The 20,957-nt window shown below is 44.2% G+C and overlaps 1 protein-coding gene across 1 annotated transcript in view; it reads right to left on the bottom strand.

Moving 5' to 3' along the window:
- Positions 1 to 20,957, bottom strand: part of LOC121364760 (transmembrane protein 132B-like) — a 217,857-nt gene that overhangs the window by 105,512 nt on the left and 91,388 nt on the right. Inside the window, exon 3 of the mRNA XM_041488266.1 lies at positions 14,430 to 14,570. Within this exon, the coding sequence (XP_041344200.1) occupies positions 14,430 to 14,570 (141 nt within the window). The remainder of the gene's footprint in view (positions 1 to 14,429; positions 14,571 to 20,957) is intronic.

Raw genomic sequence — 20,957 nt, 5'->3', positions numbered from 1 at the left:
AACAAAGTTCGCTGCCTTTGAAGGTGTATTTTGTGAATTCTGTTGCTCCGTGCTCTCTGCTGAGCGTGTGTTCAAAGGGAAAGGCAGGGTGTCTGCCAGACTCCAGGACTTCTGACCTCACAATCCTCCAGGTGCCTTCTGCTGCAGCCACAAACCCAGACAAAGCCACCCCTGCTGCTGCCTTGCGCTGAGAAAATGGAACTGGATGAGAGCATTGCAGGTTACTCCAGTTCCCAGAGAAATTAGCAGGAGTTTTTTCACTCACCTCCTTAGGAACAAAACCTCTGAATAATTCCTGCCTCCCACCAGTCTGCTGCTCAAAAATCTTTTCGGCTGGGATTCATCAAAGCAAGCCATAAAATGTCAGTGAATTTAATTTAGGCTTAGGGTCAAGTGTGTGGCACCTTAAACCCCCCAGAATTTTACTTTATTTTCGACAAAATTAATTTTTCAAAGCACGTAAGGAGGTGAAAGTAAGATCTTTCCAAGTATCTCTGCCTTTAAAATTTGTCTTGAATCATCTTCATTAGCATCTGTCACATTACACCCAGAGACAGAGTTTGCTGTGAGTGACAGAATGTGGCAAGTCAGGACATGCAGGTGTGTGACAAACAAAATCAGTGTAATCATGGAGCTCAGAAAATTGCTTTTAATGTTATGTTTATAGATGTAATTCTGTAGAATTACCTGGGCAGGATATAGATGGATTTTGCTTTACACAACTGCCTGGAAATCCTAAAATTGCAGGTATAGTGGTGGGACTTCACTCACATTTTACTGCAAGTATATAATGCAGAAAGTAAAGATATGTCAAGCAGCAAAGTGACATCTCAAATATTGGTCAATAAAATGGCATTCGATTCTTTCTAGTCAATGGTGGGAAAAGGTTTTAAATACAAGTAAAGAGTTGAGGAGGGGACTGGGAACAGACCATCCCACAGCCCATCCCACCGACAGTCTAGGACCTACAGCAAATACGTGAAAAACATCGTATTTGTAACTAAAAATAAAATGCCACTTCATTTGGTGGCTGTGCAATAATGATTTCAAACAGTGCCATTAAAAGTAAAATTCAAACAGGAAGAACTGCTGAGTTCTGCTAAACTGCAGAATTTTTAAGTTCTTTTGAGGCAAGAACATGTCAATCTTTTATATGTCTGCAAAATGCCACAAACATCTACAGCAGTCTATAAATCATAAAGGGAATGATACAAGCAAACAGGAATTATGGGATCTTATCTCTCTGGCAGATTTTGCCCTATGGATAAAGTAGCTTACAAAGCAATAATGGAATATTATCAGCAAAATAAAGTTTTAGTGGCTTTTTATTCTTAGCAGCATTTTCCTAGCACCATGTCAATAGAAGCAAAGCTTCATGTGGGACCAAAAAGTTCTGATTTGCATATGTCATCATGCAAAATGAGATTTTATTCTGCCCTTGCCTTCAGAAACACTGAGCCATGCCTAAGATCAGATCACAAAATTAAACAATTTATTGCACTGGAAGTCTCTTCTGTTGGTCTTGGCCAAGCTCCCAGTTCAAGTGATTAGTGAAAGCACAGAAATACTAATTAGCAGGGCAAGCTCCTCAGAACCCGCCCCGTTTGTGTTCACGGGGTATTAACAGGTAGACTAACCATGCTCATATTAAAATTACTGTCTGCTCCATCGTTAATCACCAAGACAGGAAATTCAATGAGCACTTTCAGCAGACAGATAATTTATGCCTGGAGTTGTAGCCCTCCCTACCATGGTGTGGTCCTTCAGCAAGAGCTCTGAGAGCATCACCAGCTCACAAACATCAGAATCACACCCTGCACACTCAGGAGCCCATCCTAAGGATTCCTGCAGCTCTAACTGCTCCTTCTTTGCTCTCATCTTTTGAGTCTCATGAAATTTTCAAGACTTTTCATCAGTCAAAACAAGCAGAATCTTACTTTTTACATTCAAATGCGACAGCAATCCTTCTTCAAAATCACTTGACTCCAGAAGTCTGGGATTTTGAATGTAAATATTTGAAAAGACATGATAGAAAAAGTGACTTGTCAACATGCATCGTCATCACTGCTTAATAAAACCCCTCTGCACATGAGTGCCAGCACTGTCCTGGTGTTTTATGGTAAATAGGTGGAACCAAAGCTGAAATAACAACCAAATAAAGCTTTGATTAGCAGGAAACCAAACCAGATTATCTATGAAGAGTAGTGGTCTTTCATGTCATCAGATAAAGAGTTCCTTCCTGGTTTTTGTCAAACATCAGCTGCTGGTATGAATTCAGAGCTCCCCTCTTGATCACCCAGAATCAAATGGTCCCATAAACATTAAGAAAGCCTTGCAGCATGAGACCTCAAAAAAGAAAAGTTTCCACTCGCAAAAAGCACTCAGGAAACAGCAGCAGAATGGGCTGCATTAGAGAAAACATCCAAAAAGCAATTAAAACTCCTCCTGGACTGGGCCTAACCCTGCCACAGCCCAACTGCAACACACACTTCATATTCCAGAAGGCAGCTCCCACATAATGGTTCAGCAACCTACACTGTTGCCAGGAATAGAAAAGTACATCAGACTTAAGCAATTAAGTTTTTCTGTGCCACATAAGCCGGAGAAGAACCACACAAAGAAAATAACAGCGCAGAAAATGAACAGGATGAATTACAGGCATCAGCAGTAACAGATAAAAGAATAGCTGCTTTCTTTCATTCAATAATGTATTTGGAGGAATAAAGCTTGTGCTGACAATGAAAAATGTAACAAGTGGGACTACAAATAAACTTGCAGTTAGCATTCATTTCATCAGAGAGAGTCCAAAATTCAGCCTAAGATTCACATTTGGTAGAAAATTTCTACCTAGGTCAAAGACTTATCCTACAATTTAGGGCCATAATAGACCTTGAAATTGAATTTTATTTGGAGTGGGGGGACAGACTGGGTTAAGGAAGGTCAAGCTTGCCAAAAAACATTTTAGTTTTGTATTTATGCATGAGTTATGAGCGGGGGGGAAGAAAAATAGTAAAATATAAATGGGGGCTTTTGTGTGTTACTGTGCTTTGTTAAAAAAATCCTTATCTACAGTATAAAAGGTACTAGAATCTAATCAACTGCTCCCAGCAGGAAGCCAGGAGTAGCACTTACAGAGTGCAGCAGACTGACATATAATCATGGCTGAAGCAGAATTACAGCTCACAGAAGCCCAGCACTCCTGTTGATCTCTGCTGGAGCTTCGGGGTGGAGGAAGAGGTGGAGGGAAGAAGTCCAGCAGACATCCCCTCATCAAAAAAGGGAAACTAAAGGATTAACTGGTGCCAGCCCCAAAGCTTCACCAATTCACTGAATCACAAGAGGCAAAACCACAAATTGTCCCACTGCAGGTGATCAACTTCTTGTTCCATTCAGCTGGTTCTATTCAATTCCTGCTCCCACCCATCCAGTTCTCCAGCTCTTTATACTATTTATTGCTATATATATATATATATATTTTATTTTATTTTATTTTATTTTTGTAAAAAGATCAGAGAGTTTATTCTGTAAAACACCAAGAAAGGAGCCCCACAGTGGCTTTCAACACTCATGCAAAAAAATAAAGGTATAAATGCCTGTATAGCTCCAAATCAACAGGCATCTGCTGGTATTTTCAGCTTCTCAGAAAACATTTGACACTTTTTCCCCTCCACCACAGTCTTTTCAGAACATGTCTACGTTCATCTGGCTTGGGGTTGCCATATATGTAAAAGATGAGTAATTGCAAGAGCTGAGCTAATTGTGGAGCAGCAAAGAGCTCCTCAAAGGGAGCTCAGATCTCCAGACACAGCCCCTGGAAGTGCTGCTTTGGGATGGAGAACACAGTGAGAGGAGGGCTTGAACTTCTCTTTCCCTGTCTCCTTGTGGTGCATGGGAAAGATAAATGTTCCAGGGTGTAGGGAGGAGCAGAGCTCTGGTTTCTGCCTGAATCAGGTGCTGGGCTGGGACAGGTTTTATTTCATGCAAGTGTCAACTTTTGGATGTTACTGAACTCCAGGGAGCTCTCAGTGTGATGTCCAGAGTGCTGACCACACTGCAGAGGGGCAGGGCCTCCCATTTAAAGAAAATCCTAAATAAAGGCACACAAAACAGAGAGAACAGCTGCTCTCTGCCTTCCTGAGCACCAGCTGAGGCTCTGTAGTGAGCTCCCCAAAAGTCTGCCCCTGAAACAAGCACGAGTGCACAGGGACCTGCAGGTGACTCCCCCTGCACAGGGACCAGAGATGGCTTTTTGGAGCCCTGTGGAACTCACTAATAAACAGCTCATAACGGTAATAGGATGACAATTGGTAATCAAATGAAAATATTCCGTATGAAAGAAGTCATTTTCTCTTACAAGGTGTTGTTAAGGGGCAGTCACAAGGTGTTGTTGACTGAATAAATAAGTTTTCATTATTAAGGCATTCATAGTCACTATGTTCATACTCATCATTATAATTTTTATTTAAAAAAAAAAAAATCTACTTTTCCTTTATGGCAAGGCTTGGGAATGACAGATGATCCATCAGCTTATCTGCTGATTTTTAATGACAGCATTTTGCATTCATTATTCCCTACTTAAATGACTCTTTTTAAAAGAGGAATAACTTATTTCTTGCTCTTGTTACTAGAGAAATTAACTGGTGCACAATTAAGAAGTGCTTGTCTAACAAAAAGATACACCAGTCACAGACTTAGAAAACCAGCATGGACATAAACTGTCCAAGAGGGAGAGTGAAAACAGGAACCCATACATCCAAAAACCTCCACTATCCCCTCACTGCCAAGGTCAGTACCTCCAGATTTCAATCTCTGCACGGAAAACTCCCAAGAGAAAAGACAAAATAATTCTCTTTGCTTGTGCAGGGCTGATGCCTCCCTGAGCTGAGGAGGGGGAAGCCTGTGGGGCTGGCAGGGTCCCCACTGTCCCAGAGCCAGGAGCAGGGATATTCCCTGGAAAACCACGGCTCCAGCTCAGCCAGCAGCTCAGCAGTGCTGTGAAATCTGATCAGGAGGGGAGAGCTCTGTCAGTCCTGTCAGTCCTCTGTCAGCCAGCACAGCCAAAGAGCCCAAAAATGCAGCACCCAGACCCCAACAGCAAAGCTCTCCTTGGCACTTGGACATGCCAAGCTTTTGAGCCCAGTGAGCCCAAGATCTCCAGAAGAATCAAACCAGTTCATTAATTACACCAACCAAGAAGAAAAAAAAAAAAAGCATTTTTGCAAGATCAAGTTATTGGCAGTTGGTTTTAAGGATTTAAGGAATGCTTTTTTGCTAAAGCTTTAGTGATTTGCCTTAATGACTGCAATATTTCACAGCAAACCCCTGAACAAGTGTCCTGGGAAAATCCACACAGACCAACACCAAGAGAAAGAATAAACACAGCTTCTGAGTGTGAGTTCCCAAAGACAGGACGTCCAAGTTTATAATAAAATGTTCTTTTCAGCCAAGTGCCAAGGGGACATTCCCCTGTTACAGGCTCAGTGAGATGAGCTGGTGAACAGTCCTGGTGCAAAGTGCTTAACTCCATTTAATGCTCTTCTCAAATAAACACCAGTGTTACAAGAAACAAACAAAAACCACAGCCTGACACTGACAAAAGCATCAGCCAATTTTTTTCATTTTACAAGAGTTTATAGCTTTTCAAGTTAACCATAAAAAACATCAACATAAAAAGTTTGTAACTTTTTAAGTTGTAAACACAGGTGAAGCATATTAATGGCAAAATGAGTGAAAAATTCTAACTAAAGCAAAAAATAATTTATGCAAAGTTAATGCTGGGCTGTTTTATAATGTGTTTGGCACAGATGATTCGAATAAATCAATGTAACAAACTTAATATTTGCCTGTCTAGCAACAGCACCTCCTAACAATAAAATGAGTTTAAGTTTTGGCTAAATGCCTAATAAATGAGTTGTTAGCTTTTGTACTTTAATGCACTGGCTATTAAGTAAGCAAGTCAACACATCACGAATGGAATCCAAATGTGTGCAGTAGGCTTTGCTACAAGCCAAACTCATAAACTGCTAAAAGAGGGAATTAAACACACCTCAACCACCAGCTCCCTGATTTCACATTCATTCAATAATCTTTTCCAGTCTATTATATCAAAGAACAATCCCATTATGGTACTTAAATCCCTGTGCACAGTTGCCAAAAATAAATTCCTTAGCAACACTTGAAATATCCCCAGAAATGTTCCTGCACTCCAGAAAATTCCAGTTTCTGATTTCCACAGTATTTCAGGTGTGACACACTAATGCCTGTCATTATACAGAACGTGGCTCACCATCAAAACTTATATTTTCTGCAGATTGGTGTCTCTAATTGCAGGCTCTGAGCACCTCCTTTATCATTACACCTGCCACGCAAAAACGAGACAGCTACTTCAGAGCAAGTGGGTACTTAAGTGGCACCCTACATCAAGGGGCTCTCCTGAGTCTGGAATGGGTTTGCAAGCTGGGACTGCATTAAAAAGTACAATATTTACAGAACAATCAGGTCATGCTTCTGTGGCATAAGGGTTTGGATCACGTCTCCTCCTCCCTCTGGGATTTCCATAAGGATCCATGAAGATTTCCCATCAGTGAGGGGATGGAAAGTATCTCAAGGTGCTGCACAGAAACCTAAACTTGTGCAGACCCCACATTTTGTACTAAGAATTGTGTTTCCTGTGTATTCACCTCAACGAACACCAAGGAAAAGGCTACTTCAACCCATCAAGGGAAAACTGTGATTAAATTATGGGGAAAAAGCCAAAATCCAACACACAGCCATTGTGGTCCTGGAGTCAGGACTTCTGTTCTGAGTGATGAGTTCAGCAGCCATGGTTACCTGGGCTTCATCACTCACACTTCAGCTCTCAATTAGCACGGCTGCAAAGTGCCACAGAACCCTGCAAAGCTCTAGAAATTCCCCACAATTGGACAGATTTTGGTCATGGAGCTCGTGAGGCAGCCCACGTGCCATCATCCCCACGGCCATTAAAACAACAGCACAGGAAGAGCAGGCAGGAAAGCAGCAGAGCCTTGGAGAAGCCCATTGATTGTGAATATGTCATCACTCCCTTTGGCACCCAGTGTGGAAACCATGCAAGCTCCACTGGATGAATAATGATTTCAGCAGTCACTCACTCATCTGCATGCACTGGAAATTGGCTCTCAGCCTCCCTGCCACGTTCTTGCATCCTAATTATACAGACCACCCTACCCTGAAATTAAACTTTCCCAACTGTTACATCAATATTAAGCTTCACATTGAGGAATGATATACCCAAAACCGAGGTAATTAGGTCAAATTAAAAAACAAGATCAATTTCAGAATGATTTGGTTCGCTTTTCTGTTGCTCAGAATAGGGTTTGGATCAGGTTCTGTGGGCTACACTCCTGAAGAGTTTATTTAAGCCACTCCTTTGCATGTTCCCCTCCGCACCAAGGAGGAGACCAAAGGGTCTGGAGTTCCAATGTTTGGGTTTTGTTGCCTTTTTTTTTTTTCCTAGTATTTTTCTACTTCACTGTAGTCCCAGTAAACAAATGCTGCCAAGAGAAATTTTCTGCATTTTTCTCTGGATTTGCACAGAGCTTTCTACTGGTTTGGCAAGTCCAGAGATCTTTATCAAACATTAATTTTCTAAGCGATTTCCATGCTTCTGTTTGTATTGAGTTCTTCCAATAAGACATTCCTTATTTTCCAAAATTTCCAACAGACAACAGAGCATTGACTTTGCTGGGGCTCCCTGCACGGCACACCAGGCTGCTCCAGCTACCAAAGATAAAATTTGTTCAAAAAGATTCTTTTGGGTCATAATACAAGATGGAACAAGAAGAGTGGCTAAGCCATCACCTTCCTGAGCTGGTGAAAGAGGCCAGGGGCAATTATCTGCCCTGGCAGTCCCTGTTCCCTCTGGCCCAGCTCTGCTGGAGGTTCCACCAGGGCAGCACTGAGCCCAGCTGAGACAGAGGCAGAAACAGCCACCCCAAAGAGCTGGCCAGGAGGGAATCCATGTGGCTTCCAGGATATTAGGCTCCCTACAGGAGATTGAGACAATTCATTGTTCTTGGCTTTGAATGGAATAAAAACAAGGGAAAAAAAAATCAAAGAGGAAAAAAGACCCTCCAGAAATTGTATTTGACCCTTGCACAACAGTTTTCTACAATAAGCTGTCCCTCCTACTGCTGTTAATTTGGCTATTATTTTTATGTCCTCTCTAAGGTACTGTGAGTCAGTGCTTTCATCTCATAGGAACATTGCCAAGCTGGCCTGGGTTCTTTCACACAAAAGGGCTGAGATGTAAAGAATAAAGGCCAGTTAAAATTCTTCTAACTCAGGTTTTCTTTGTGACTCAGTAGAGTTGCTTACGTTTGAAAATGCGTGGAGATGCTTCTCACTGGACACTCCTCACATAAAGAACAGACTCCATCACTCACAACAGAGGTCACAGCCTGAAAACTGCTGCATTAAAGATAAAATCCTCTTCATCAATGGCTCAGGGGACAGAGCTGCCTTGCGGGTGGCCAAAGGCCAGGAAATGAACTCCTGCAGGATCTAAAGGCCATGGGCATCCTACAGCCACAGCACATTTCTTTGCCCATAACACTCTGACCTAAGGAAAGTGTCTAAGAAGAGGAGGGAAACACCCAAGTACACAGCAGCACAGCATTTGTGCCTTCTCCCCACACCTTAAGCACCCCTAATTTTTATTTCAGATCTTTCCTTTCCAAACCAGCTGAAGTCTGGCTTCATGGAAATATGGCTTTCATGGTGGCAAGAGTTCCTGAGGAACTCCAATGTCCTCACCTACATCAGTCTGGCAGGGGGTGACAGCAATGGCTTTCCCTCCCCATCTCCCTGGCTTTTTCCTCCCCATCTCCCTGACTTTTTCCCTCCCCATCTCCCTGGCTTTTCCCTCCCCATCTCCTTGGCTTTCCCTCCCCATCTCCCTGACTTTTTCCCTGCCCATCTCCTGGTTTTTCCCTGCCCATCTCCCTGGCTTTTTCCTCCCCATCTCCCTGACTTTTTCTTCCCCATCTCCCTGGTTTTTTCCTCCCCATCTCCCTGGTTTTCCCTCCCCATCTCCCTGACTTTTTCCTCCCCATCTCCCTGGTTTTTTCCTCCCCATCTCCCTGGTTTTTTCCTCCCCATCTCCCTGGCTTTTTCCTCCCCATCTCCCTGGTTTTTTCCTCCCCATCTCCCTGGCTTTTTCCTCCCCATCTCCCTGGTTTTTTCCTCCCCATCTCCCTGGCTTTTTCCTCCCCATATCCCTGACTTTTTCCTCCCCATCTCCCTGGTTTTTCCCTGCCCATTTCCCTGGCTTTTTCCCTCAGCTCTTCTCGATTCTTTCCCGCCTGCCTTCCTCACCTCCCTGTGTCTCCTTTCTCCCTCTGCTCCTCTTACTCATTCACTTTGTAGTACTGTGTGAACTCATGGCATCCAGCCCGCTGCCTTTGCATGGCCTAAAATAAGACCCAGCAAGGCTGCCTGTCTGCAGCAGTTACTGCTCTTTTGTGCACAGCAACACACGCAATTGATCTTCTGTCAGACAACTGCTGCTGCTGGTGGCACTTTACACACTCGCAGTCCTGGGGCCAGGCGGGTTCCTGTGGCAATAAACACATCAGGAATGTTTGAGTGCACGGCCTGATGCCCTCCCCGGGGTGGGGAACAGCACTCTGCTGTGTGTGCGCTGCCTGCAGCCCATCTTTCTGGGGTTATTTATCTCCCAGGAGCACCAAACTCCTCAGGGCAGCAGCAGCCTGGCCTGTGCTGGTAGCAGGAGGCCGAGGCACTGCAGAGAATCCGCTCAGCAGAGCCCAGGCCCAGCCTGGGACAGGGCCGTGGGCGATCTCTGCCTCACAGCCCCTCTGCTGACGGCTTGGAGGGGATATCAGACCCGAGGCTGTCACTCTGGAGGGGAATTCAACACAGGAACACCTCCAGGGATCTCTCAGAATTTCCCAGGAAGCCCCAGGATGTTTTTTGCCCCATGAAGGGGGGACTGGAAGGTGACGAGGGAATGAATGGCGTTCCATTCCAGGGACAGCAGGCTGTCACCTGTGCCAGCTCTGCCACAAACCCTGCCAAAGTCAGCACAGCTCTGGTTTTTTCAAGACATCCCCAAAGCTTTGAAAATGAAACCAAATGATGCATCTTCGCTCAGCTGATCATCCGTGCCAGCAACACATGTTTACTTTAAATAAATATATGCACAAATCTTAACTGGCAGCAAATTTTACATCTTTCTTTTGGCTGATATTCCTGGTTCAAAGGGCATTCTCAAGCACAGGAAAATAAATGAATTATTTTAAAACAGGAGGATGTATTTGCATGCCTATAAATACATAAAATAAAACTGCTTTTCCTGTTTCAAAGTTACATTACAATTACCATTTTATAAAATAAGTTAATCATTTGAATTCTGTAAACACCTCTTAAAATAGTAAAGAAATTGAATGATCATAAGAGAATCTTATTTTTTCATCCAAGTTTAAAGACAGAGGATGTCAAATGTTAGAGCTGAGCTGGACTGCATCAATTTAAAAAATACATAAATTTCCAGGTAACAGAATAAATACTTCTGAGGACACCTGAAAAAAAAGCCTTCTGAAGATTTCACTCTTTCTACTTCTGCATGCTGAGTGCCCCTCATGCAAGTTTAATTTATGCAGTGACGAATATCCTGAGAGACAGAAGCTGTATTAAAAACATGAAGATAAAATAATCCCTAGGTGAGAAGAACCAGTTTGGGCTCAATAACGCTCTGCTCAGCACTGCAGGTTAAATCAATTTGATTAACTTTGCTAGTTAGCATAAATATAACCTTCCTGATTAAAATACTAGTTTGTCAAGGATCAGATTCTCCTTACCTGGTAATAATCCAATTTATTGGCTGTTCCTGAGGAAGGAAAAGGATCTCTCAGTATGATATTCCCTTTCAGAGCTGTTGCAACTCTCTGGCCCAAGTTTTTGTGCTGGTGCCACCTCCTCTGTCCTGAACCACAGGCTGGGTCACATGAAGTGTTTGTTCTTCAGCTTTCAGCATGGAGAACATCGAGCACCATGAAATATGTTCTGTTCTGGAGCCTTTCAAATGAGACCATGGAAACTCAGCTCCTGCTCAGCACTGATTTGAAATAACCTAATCCTATAAAATGCTAAATCACTCTGGCAAAGCTCCTGCAGTCCTGTTCCTCAGGATATCAGCCCTGAGTTATGGGGTACCACAGCTTGCCAAGATGGACCAGGCTCTCAGGGCATTTTTTCAAGCCCTCTTGCCCTGCAAGCTAATTTGTGGCATGTTCCTGAAATGCTTCCAGAGAACTCTCAGGAGCAAAGGACACAAGAACTTCAAGGCTCCATCCATCTTTTGACAAATGCAGTGGAAAAAACCTGCATGGTCTTTACCAAGTGGGATCTGCTTGCAGGAAACCAGCAAGGACTCGTGTCTGGTAGACTCCCAAATTTTGGCTATTTCAAAAGCATTTTTGCACTAATTCAGCACTGAGAGCACTGGGTAAGATCCCAGCCCTTCAGCAGCTCAGCTGTTCTGCACAGAGGGCTGAAAACACCTGATTTTAGCAAAGCCCACCAGCTCTGACTTCCCTGCAAGCCGTGTGTGCACTCAAAGCAGAAATCCACACGGATCCTTCCCCAGGAATGGCAGTGCTGGGTCCCAGCTGCAGGCACGGAGCAGAACTATTTGTGCTTGAAGAATAAACTGTGTCTTTTTGAACCAAAACACTGCTGCTTCAACTATCCCCACCAAAATGAGATTCTCAGAGTTCTGCCCCAAGGAGAGAGCTCGAGGGAGAAGAGGTGCAGATGGCAACAAGCAATCTCCTCACTCAATGAGTCACAAAAACCTCCTTTGAGATAGCAAAAGTAAGGGCAAAGCAAGGCTCCACACAGATGAGAAAAGATGTGGGCAAATATCTGTGTGTATATTTAAAATAAATCTCTTCTTTTTATGCTCTTTGTTCAACTGCATTATCAAAAAAGAGGGTTTAAATACAAGCTTATGGGACTACTAAAGAGGTGAATTTATGAATGTATTCCTAACAAAACACACTCTTGAAGGCTTTAATCTATGAATTGTGACAACCTTGGACAAAATGGATTTTTAATAGAATATAATGTAAACTGCCTGAAACACTGTGATAAGGAATTTTTTTTAAGTAATGCACAAAAAAGGCAAGGATGCACTCTGCATGAAAGGAGGAAAGGTCTTAATTTAAAGCATTTTAATGGACACTCAATTTGCGTAGGGAAATGTGAGAAATGGAGATGAAAACCTCCTGATAGCAGTAGCACTGCAGAGGGGAGAGGCAGGGAGATTAGAAAAGTAAGCAAATTTGAAAATGCTCCAGCTGATAACAGGGGCTGAAAGGAATGCAGGCAGGATGAGAACATGTCACAGCCCAGAGTCACTGCTCTCCTGGCAGGCTCTGCCTCTCAGGGGCTCTTATCAGAGCTGAGCACTGGGCAAAGCCCAGCCCAAGTGAAGAGCAGACCTGGCTGGGGTGGAGGGCACCAGGAGGGCACAGATCTCACTCAGGCTGCCTGTGACTCCTGGGGGCTTCTCGGTGTCCCCAAAGCTCCCAGAGCTGTGCCAGGGGCTGGTGGGGCTTTCCACCCCGCACAAAGCCTGAGGGAGGCTCAAACCCACATGAATTCGGCCAAATCTTACCCAGAAATCAGCTAAGCTCAGCCCAGAGGCTCAGTCCTGGCTTACCCGCTGCTCCTCTACCAGCTGGGCCAGTCAGCAAAAGTGAAATTAATTCCAAGAGAGAAAAAAGCATCTCCCCTGAGGTGGATACTATTCTGTCCACTGACAGAAAAGATGATCCTGCACTCTCACCCAGACACAAACTGCCCTCCAAGAAGCCCTTGAATTCTAAAATGAAACACATGAACCAGCTCTAGTGACAATTCTGTCACCTTGACCTTAACAGAAGCAAATTCAGGTCTCCCATCATTTAAATGAAACAGCAGAACTTCTACATAAACACTTGACATTCTTCAAAAGGAAACAGGAGGGCCATCATTATGACCAAAAAGACAAATTAAAGGAAAGATCAAAGTTAAATATTTACTCTAAGCACTACAATATTTGCAAATCTGGAAGTGATCTTTCAGCAGTTTCTATTTGCATACTTTAATTAATCCAAAAATATTAAACTAATCTCACAAAGGAAAGGGTCAAAGTATTAATTAACTTGAGATGCATTGCTTTTGTGCAATTTAACAGTTCAACACAAAGCAAAACTCAGTTTTAATAAAACCTAAGTTACTGTGACAGGTATAATTTCATGGATTAGTGAAACCCCATACAAGGCAATAAGTTTCAGTGTTCAGGCTATTTTTTTTTTTAGTCAAACTTTAAAAATAGTCCCTTCATTTTGATTTCACTAACATCAGATGACCTCAATCTTCCTTTAACCTCAGTCTTTCACTTCTAAACTGATGGTTTTCCACCCTGCTCCAAAGGGAACAGAGATCATGGTTGTTAGAAGAAAGAACCTGATGGGGTTCACAGGGAGCAGACCCTGCCCAGCCACCTGTTGCATTTTGGGACTGCCTAAGAACACAGGGCAAACAAAATTAAGGGGAAAAAAAGCAGTTATATTTATTTATGGGCCTTCAGGTACATTTGGGGCAGACAAAGCCCCGCAGGGGCTACACCCAAAATGGACCATATTTCTCTGGTTTAGTTCATTTTTTCTGTTGGCTCTTTGGCAAGAGGAATTTGTTTGTCAGGGGCTCTTATCAGAGCTGAGCACTGGGCAAAGCCCAGCCCAAGTGAAGGGGTTCTGCTGCCCTGAAAAGCAGATGTGAGCTGGGACTGGGGGGCTGCCTCCAGTTTAATTCAATAATCTACTCCCAAAAGCTCGGCAGCGAAACAAAAGGGAATAAAGCTCTGTCAGATCAGAAAAAAAAGGGAATAAAGCTCTCATCAGATCACCTACAGCTTTCCAGGGGGGCAGAGGGGCAGTATTGCAGCTGTTTAGGGAAGTCAGTGTGTCGTGTCTGGTGCCCCATGTGTGGAGACACAAGGCTTGACTCCATATTTCAGAAGGCTGCTTTATTATATTATGATATATATTATACTAAAATACTACATTAAAACTATACTAAAAGAATAGAGAGGAAAAGATCATCAGAAAGCTAGAAAAGAACAAGAATAGAACACATAACAAAATCCTGTGACTGCTCACAGCCTGGGCACAGGAGGCTGTGGTTGGCCATCAATGAAAACAATCCACATGGAGCAATGGAAGATGCACCTGATGCATCCCACGGCAGCACACAGTTATTGTTTACACTTCTCTCCTGAGGTTCCTCAGCTCCTCAGGGGATTTTTCATGGAATATCATGGCTACATCAGTGTGTGTGTGTGTGTGTGCAGCATTTGGCACAGGTCGGGCAGGAGGGCTCACCTGTCCTCGGCGCCGGGGTCGTTGTGCACGCAGGTGAGCGTGGCCGTGCTGCGCGCGCTGTCCGTCTCCTCCTGCACCCCCCACTGGTCAGCATCACTGACCCTGATGTCCGAGATCCTCACTCCTGGGGCCGTCCTGATCCTGTTGGGGACAGCAAGGATTGCCTTAGCTACAGAGAAACCCAGAGAGGTGAACAAGGAGGCTGAAAGGAAATACTCCCTCTACCATCAATAACAGGTTGCAACCACGAGTCACTCTGCTTTGAAAACACAAAACATTTAAAGAGGTGAGGTGGGAGTTTCATTCTGTGCAAAGCCAGTCAACTTTAGCTTGAGCAATGTGGAGAGATTAAGAATGGTTTCTGCTCCTGTGGCACCAGTCTGATACAAATGAAACAGATGTGATGAAGCATAAATTGATTTAATTTGCTGTGTCTGTCCTGCAGTTTAAGATGGGCAATAAGAGCAATGTGATATAAAATACATCCTCCTGCCTGCAAACCTTTGGGAGTGAGGTATCTTCTGATATTAGGGATGTCTGCATGGAAAAAAATTCGTTTCATTGCTCAAAGACCTTAATGCAGGAAGGAGAGAAGAGGTGTTAAGTTATCCTAGACTGAGGGAGGAAAATAATTATGTCATTGCAGCAGGATCTATCAAACTGGGCACATCAGACTGCTGCTGCCGAAAATAATATGATGCTGACATGGAAAACTTTGATTTCCTGAGAATGGCTAGAGTTTGAGAGCAGTGTGGTAGCTGGTAAATGTCGCTGTTTTTTGGCTCAGAAAAAATAAAACTTGCCAAAAATAAAAAGTCCATGCTCCAGCGAGGCTCAGCGTTAGGAACAGATTGCCAAGGAATAGGAAACAAACTGCTTTTATTAGCAGGAACTTCATTTGTGCAGCTTGACTCCTGAAACAAGCCTGGGATTACAACAGGAGTGCTGCAAATACGCCTGGAGAACAATTAGGCAGAGAGAAACTGCTGTAGCGCCACGCTCGCCACTGCTGTGACTTAATTAATTAAAAGCAAAGCCAAGAGGGACCTTTTAGTTATATGGTGGAATGGAACAGCACTGCTGGGACCTGGAGTGTTATTTAACAGTGAATTGTGATGAGTTTGCCCCATGCCTCATGGCCAGTTGGTGCTCGTGTTACACCATTAAAAACTTCCTTGGAGCTCTGGCTGCGTTCATGGGCTTGGATCAAAGCGAGTTCATGACTCCATGGGTGGTCTGTTCCTCTGAGAAGGAATTAATTCATCCTGCTTTCATGATATCCTTATTTTTGCCTGTAAGCCTTTAGTGACTTGATGGGTCAAATCCATGCCTGGCATAACCAAGCTGATGAAAAATATTCTCTGTAACAGGATTTTACCTGATATTTTTCTAATTGTCTCCTTCCTGCTTTCCCACAGGCATTCATATCTCCAAACAGCATTCCTCAAAGCTGATGTGCCCCGTCCCTATCACCTCCTCTTCTTTTTTTCAGAGGGACATTCACTTACTCTGTAGTAATTACACTGGACCAAATAATTCCTGCAAGACACCTGCATGGCTTCATTTCAGACTGACTTGTAATCCACATGAGATAGAGAATTAGGCCCTCAGCAATGGATTCAATATTTTTTTTCATTAGTCAACCACTTTTGAAAAAAAAATCATTAGGGCCTAGCAAAAAAAAAGACCCAAAACAAAAAAAACCCAAACAAATCAAAGTACCTGTTTTTAAATTCTCTCTTCCCCAGCTAATTTTGTATTTTTTTAAAGAAATTCATATCACCATTCTATCAAGTTCCCATATTTTTTGTTGACAATGCGTCTGAAAACTTCTACCCTGACTTTTCACCCAGGTCAAATCCTGATTAATTAAAGGTTAATTGAAGGGCAGGAGATGCTGGGGGGACAGGCACACCAGGACAATTGGAACTTATCCACAATTTCGGGATTCATCAGCCTTTCCCATCTGCCAGAAGCTCGTTATGTCCTCCTACACAGCTTTGCACTGCAGATAGCTTCACTCTGCAGCAGCTCCTTTTGTCTGTCCTGAACCAAATCCAGGGAGGAAGAGGATGAGGAGCTACAACAAGGATGAGGAGCTACACTGAGGATGAGGAGCTACAACAAGGATGAAGAGCTACAACGAGGAGCTACAGCTAGGATGAGGAGCTACAATGAGGATGAGGAGCTACAGCGAGGATGAGGAGCTACACCAAGGATGAAGAGCTACAATGAGGATGAAGAGCTACACCGAGGATGAAGAGCTACAGCTAGGATGAGGAGCTACAAGCTACAACGAGGATGAGGAGCTACAATGAGGATGAAGAGCTACAACGAGGATGAGGAGCTACAGCTAGGATGAGGAGCTACAATGAGGATGAAGAGCTACAATGAGGATGAAGAGCTACAATGAGCATGAAGACCTACAATGAGGATGAAGAGCTACAACGAGGATGAGGAACTACAACAAGGATGAAGACCTACAATGAGGATGAGGAGCTACAATGAGGATGAAGATCTACACTGAGGATGAAGAGCTACAATGAGGATGAGGAGCTACAATGAGGATGAAGAGCTACAATGAGGATGAGGAGCTACAATGAGGATGAAGAGCTACACTGAGCATGAAGACCTACAATGAGGATGAGGAACTACAACAAGGATGAGGAGCTACAATAAGGATGAGGAGCTACAACGAGGATGAAGAGCTATGAGGACGAGGAGCTGCACCGAGGCTGAGGAGCTCCAGGACGCAGTTCCTGCACCCCTGGGCAGGATTCAGGTGCCCTGTGCAGCTCCTCCTGAAGCTGCTCCCCTTTGCCTCCATCAGAGGTGCTCACACAGAGTGTAAGGATGCAGGAGCTCCAACATCCCCCTCTTGCTGCACACCCAGCTGTCCCAGCCTCGTCATGGCCCCTGCACCCCAAAACACCGACCTCCCTCTTGGCCCACCCCTCACCAGCGAGCTTTGCTGTTCATCCCCTTGTGTCTGAGCTGGTTTTTGCCATCAGGTGAGACTCTCCTGCTGGCCCAAGCCTGGCTTCCCTTCAGGGTGACCCTTCCAGAAGGCCCTGTGGTTTTTGGCCGTGCTGTCCCTGCTGGCTGTGCCCCCCTGCCTCGCTGGGTGAGCAGCAAGTGAACAGCGCTCGCTGCTCCCCAGCCACGCTCTCCAGAAGTGTCTCAGAATGCTGCATTTTAGGAAAAATTCCAGTCTAATCCCTTGCATTGCATCTGCTCTAGTGGGCTGAGACAAGATGTCATTTTGCATTTTTGGATATCAGTAGAGCCAGGAAGGTTGAAAGAAGGAAGAAACTACGTTCAGCTTCTCACTTAGGAAAAGTCAAGAAATTCAAATGAAACCAGCCTACATATGGGAGTTTGAGCCTACTGTTCCTCAGATAAGTGATTCATATCTTTAAATTTTCCCCCAAGCTCCACAGGCACAAAAATTATTGTAAGTGTTGGGGACTGAGGCTTCAAAAAAGAGTAAGAAATTCCTAGCAGAGCTGCCATGAGCTGGAGAAGGGATGGTGAATGGCACGTGTGTGGGCCCTACTCTGTGCCAGGCTTCAATTAGAAGCTTGGGTGGATCATTTAGTTTTCTTATACCTCCCTTCCCCACGTATAAAATACTGGAAAGTGTTGCTCTGCCAACTCAAAGGGAGCTGTAAGGATAAATGGAATTGCCTGAAAAAAATCTGATGTCCTTTAAGTTTGCCAGCTGACAAAAATTCTGCCATCTCTGTGCATGAAACTGTGGAAAGGAGCTGCTGAAGTATTTCATAGAACCCTGACCCAATAAGCAACTGTTAACACTAAGATGGCTTAATTACTTTTTTTTATAAAGACAATTTTTGAAATGAGAGGGGCAAAAAAGGAAAAAAAGGAACAAAACATGACAGCCAATTGGAAATTTAGCAAAACTGACATTTTGTTCTCACAAAATATTTGCTTTCTGAAAAGCAGAATTGTCAGACAGAAAAGCGTCCTGTTGAAAACCCATGTCTAAAACATTGCAGTGTCTGTGGCATTTGAAAATGCAGTTAGCAGGGATGTGAGGCAGGGAGCTGGGCAGAAATTACCCTGCAACAGGGCCAGTGCATTGGGGATATCTCTGCCACAGGGGTGAGGGAGGTCCCACAGAAAGGTGACCCCTCCAGCACAGCCTCTGTGCCACTGTCCCTTTGTGATGCCTTTGTGGGATGTGCAGGGGATGCAGCTGGGGAGAAAGCCAGAGCTGCTTCAGAGTGAGCACAGCCCCTCCTGCAGCTCCAGAGGCACACCAGGAGCTGCTTGCAATGAGGATTTTGGAACACATTTGGTAGCCCTGGCAGGACTTTCCCCTGAACAATGTGTCCCCCATTTACTGTGGAATATAAAGATACAAACGTGATGGGCTGGAAGGAGCAGTATTCCCAGCCTGCCAACCTGGAACCAGAAACTCTTTTAAAATGCAATCCCAGCCCAAAATGTATTTGATCCTGCAAATTGAGCCAGTCTAAACCTCTTCTCTCAGTTCTCCCAACACAAGGAAAGAAGGGACAAGTAATCACCAGGGCTGGGAGCAAACTCAGAGCTGCAGGAGGGGTTTATGCACCCAGCACTTGGCGAGGGAAATTCCACAGCCTCCCAGTCAATTAAGTGCAGTCTGAAAGGTAAATCCTTGCTTGTCACACAGCCCCAGCCCCAAGCCTGGCAGCGGGAACTGGGAGGTAAAGTCTTGGCAAAAGGAACTTTAAAATAGAAACAGAAGGAAAAGATATTTAGGAAATAAACCAGAGATGTGCTCACAGCAGATGGGAAATGCTCAAAATGATGTGAAAAACGACTTTTTCAGAGCTATTTTAGAAATCCTCTTAGACCTTCCCCACCCCATTGGGGGGGAAAGCATGATCTGAGCTAAATTCACCCTCAGTGACATACTAATAATAACAGTTATGATAAATTTCATTTGTAATTTCCAGCCATTTGTGCAGCCAGGCCTTCCACACACATTTTTAGCCCAATTAAAAATAAAGCCATTATCCTTTCCCTACAGGAAATCCAAGCTGTAACCAGTTTAGTCAACTTGCCCAAAATTATACTCTCTGCAGAGCCAGAATGAGGGTTGGTCCATCCCAATTCCCAGCTAGACACCCCTCCCCTTCCCTAAGACCAAACCAGAGCAGAGCTGAGTAATTCCAAGCCCTCACAGAGCATTTAACATATTTGAAGAATTGCACAAACAGCAAGCAATTAGTTCTGAACAAGGTCCCTGGGGAGTTTCTAGTTAAAATACATGTGTTTTAGGCTACATTAAACCAAGCATTAGAAATTGAAATCATCACTGAACTCAGACATAACATCTGGGGACTCGTGGGTGGGGGTGAGATGGGCAGTGTTCTATAAAGGATGGAATACCAGGATTCCTGGAGAGGTGGAGGAAGGAGAGGGAGCTGGCTGGGAGAGAGAAGCAGGTCTGTGATTCACAGCTCCCACATCCACGGCACTCCGTGGCTTTTGGGAGGGAGGCACAGACAGTCAGGAGTTCATCCCTAAAAGGGTGTGAAAGCAAAACCTCCTGGGAAATGCAGCTAGAGCAGAGGGAGCTCCCCCAAGGAGAGGCAGCATCCCTCTCTTCTCTCTTCCTGAGACTCCTGGACAAAATTGTCCATGGATAATCCAGAAATATGAGGAAATGAGGTGAGGTAAAGCCACTCCAAAAACACACAGCAGAACCAGGAGTTAGAGCCAGAGCTGCCAAGGAATATTTTGGTATCTTCACCCTCCTGCTGCAGAGCCATTGATAACAGCCAGCCATGAAAAACCAGACCCTGGCAAATGCCCTTTCTGCTGCTGTGGCCTTGGGGTGTGAAATCAGGAGCCCTGCACTGCCTCACCTCTCACAGAATTCACAACAGCTCAGGGGATCAGGTCCTCAATCTTCACAAGCTAAGCAAGTGTTTATTTTTCAAAATATTTTCCCAAGAACTTTCGTTCTTCTTTGTTCTTCCATATTTTAAAAGACCTGTCACAGATTTATGTTCAAATTACTTCCCCGTCAAATTCTCCTTAAAATAGCAGCACTGGGCCAGCTGTGTTTGCTTCCTCAGTTCCATATTAATGTCACTATAGGCAAAGTTATTTTTCCAAGTATGTAAAATGCACTTCAAAATACATAAAGACCCTGCAAAGACCCGAGCCCTCTCCAAAGAGGTCACAAGAGTAGAAACACAAAGAATATTCTGCTTTATAGCAAAGTAAAACAAGCAGCCTACACAGCCCCACAGAGAGGTGTAAGTACATGGTGAGCAGATGGCAATTTGGAAACAGCAACTGCAAGGCACCAAACTGAAGGGAACCCCAGGTAAAAGGGTCTGATGAAGGTACCAGCAGGCAAAAAGCTCAGCATGGCTCTAAAAAAGCCAGGGCCAGTTGTGAAAAATGTGTATTTTATGATTGGCTTTTCACAACTTCAAAAACAAGTGATTGGCGTTTTCCACACCAGTGAAACAATGGTGGGACAAAACCCCCAGGTGTGCCCTTGGG

Source organism: Pyrgilauda ruficollis, unplaced genomic scaffold, assembly GCF_017590135.1.
Source record: "Pyrgilauda ruficollis isolate IOZ18807 unplaced genomic scaffold, ASM1759013v1 scaffold9, whole genome shotgun sequence".
NCBI classification, from domain to species: Eukaryota; Metazoa; Chordata; class Aves; order Passeriformes; family Passeridae; genus Pyrgilauda; species Pyrgilauda ruficollis.
This window is presented reverse-complemented; position numbering and strand designations above follow the sequence as displayed.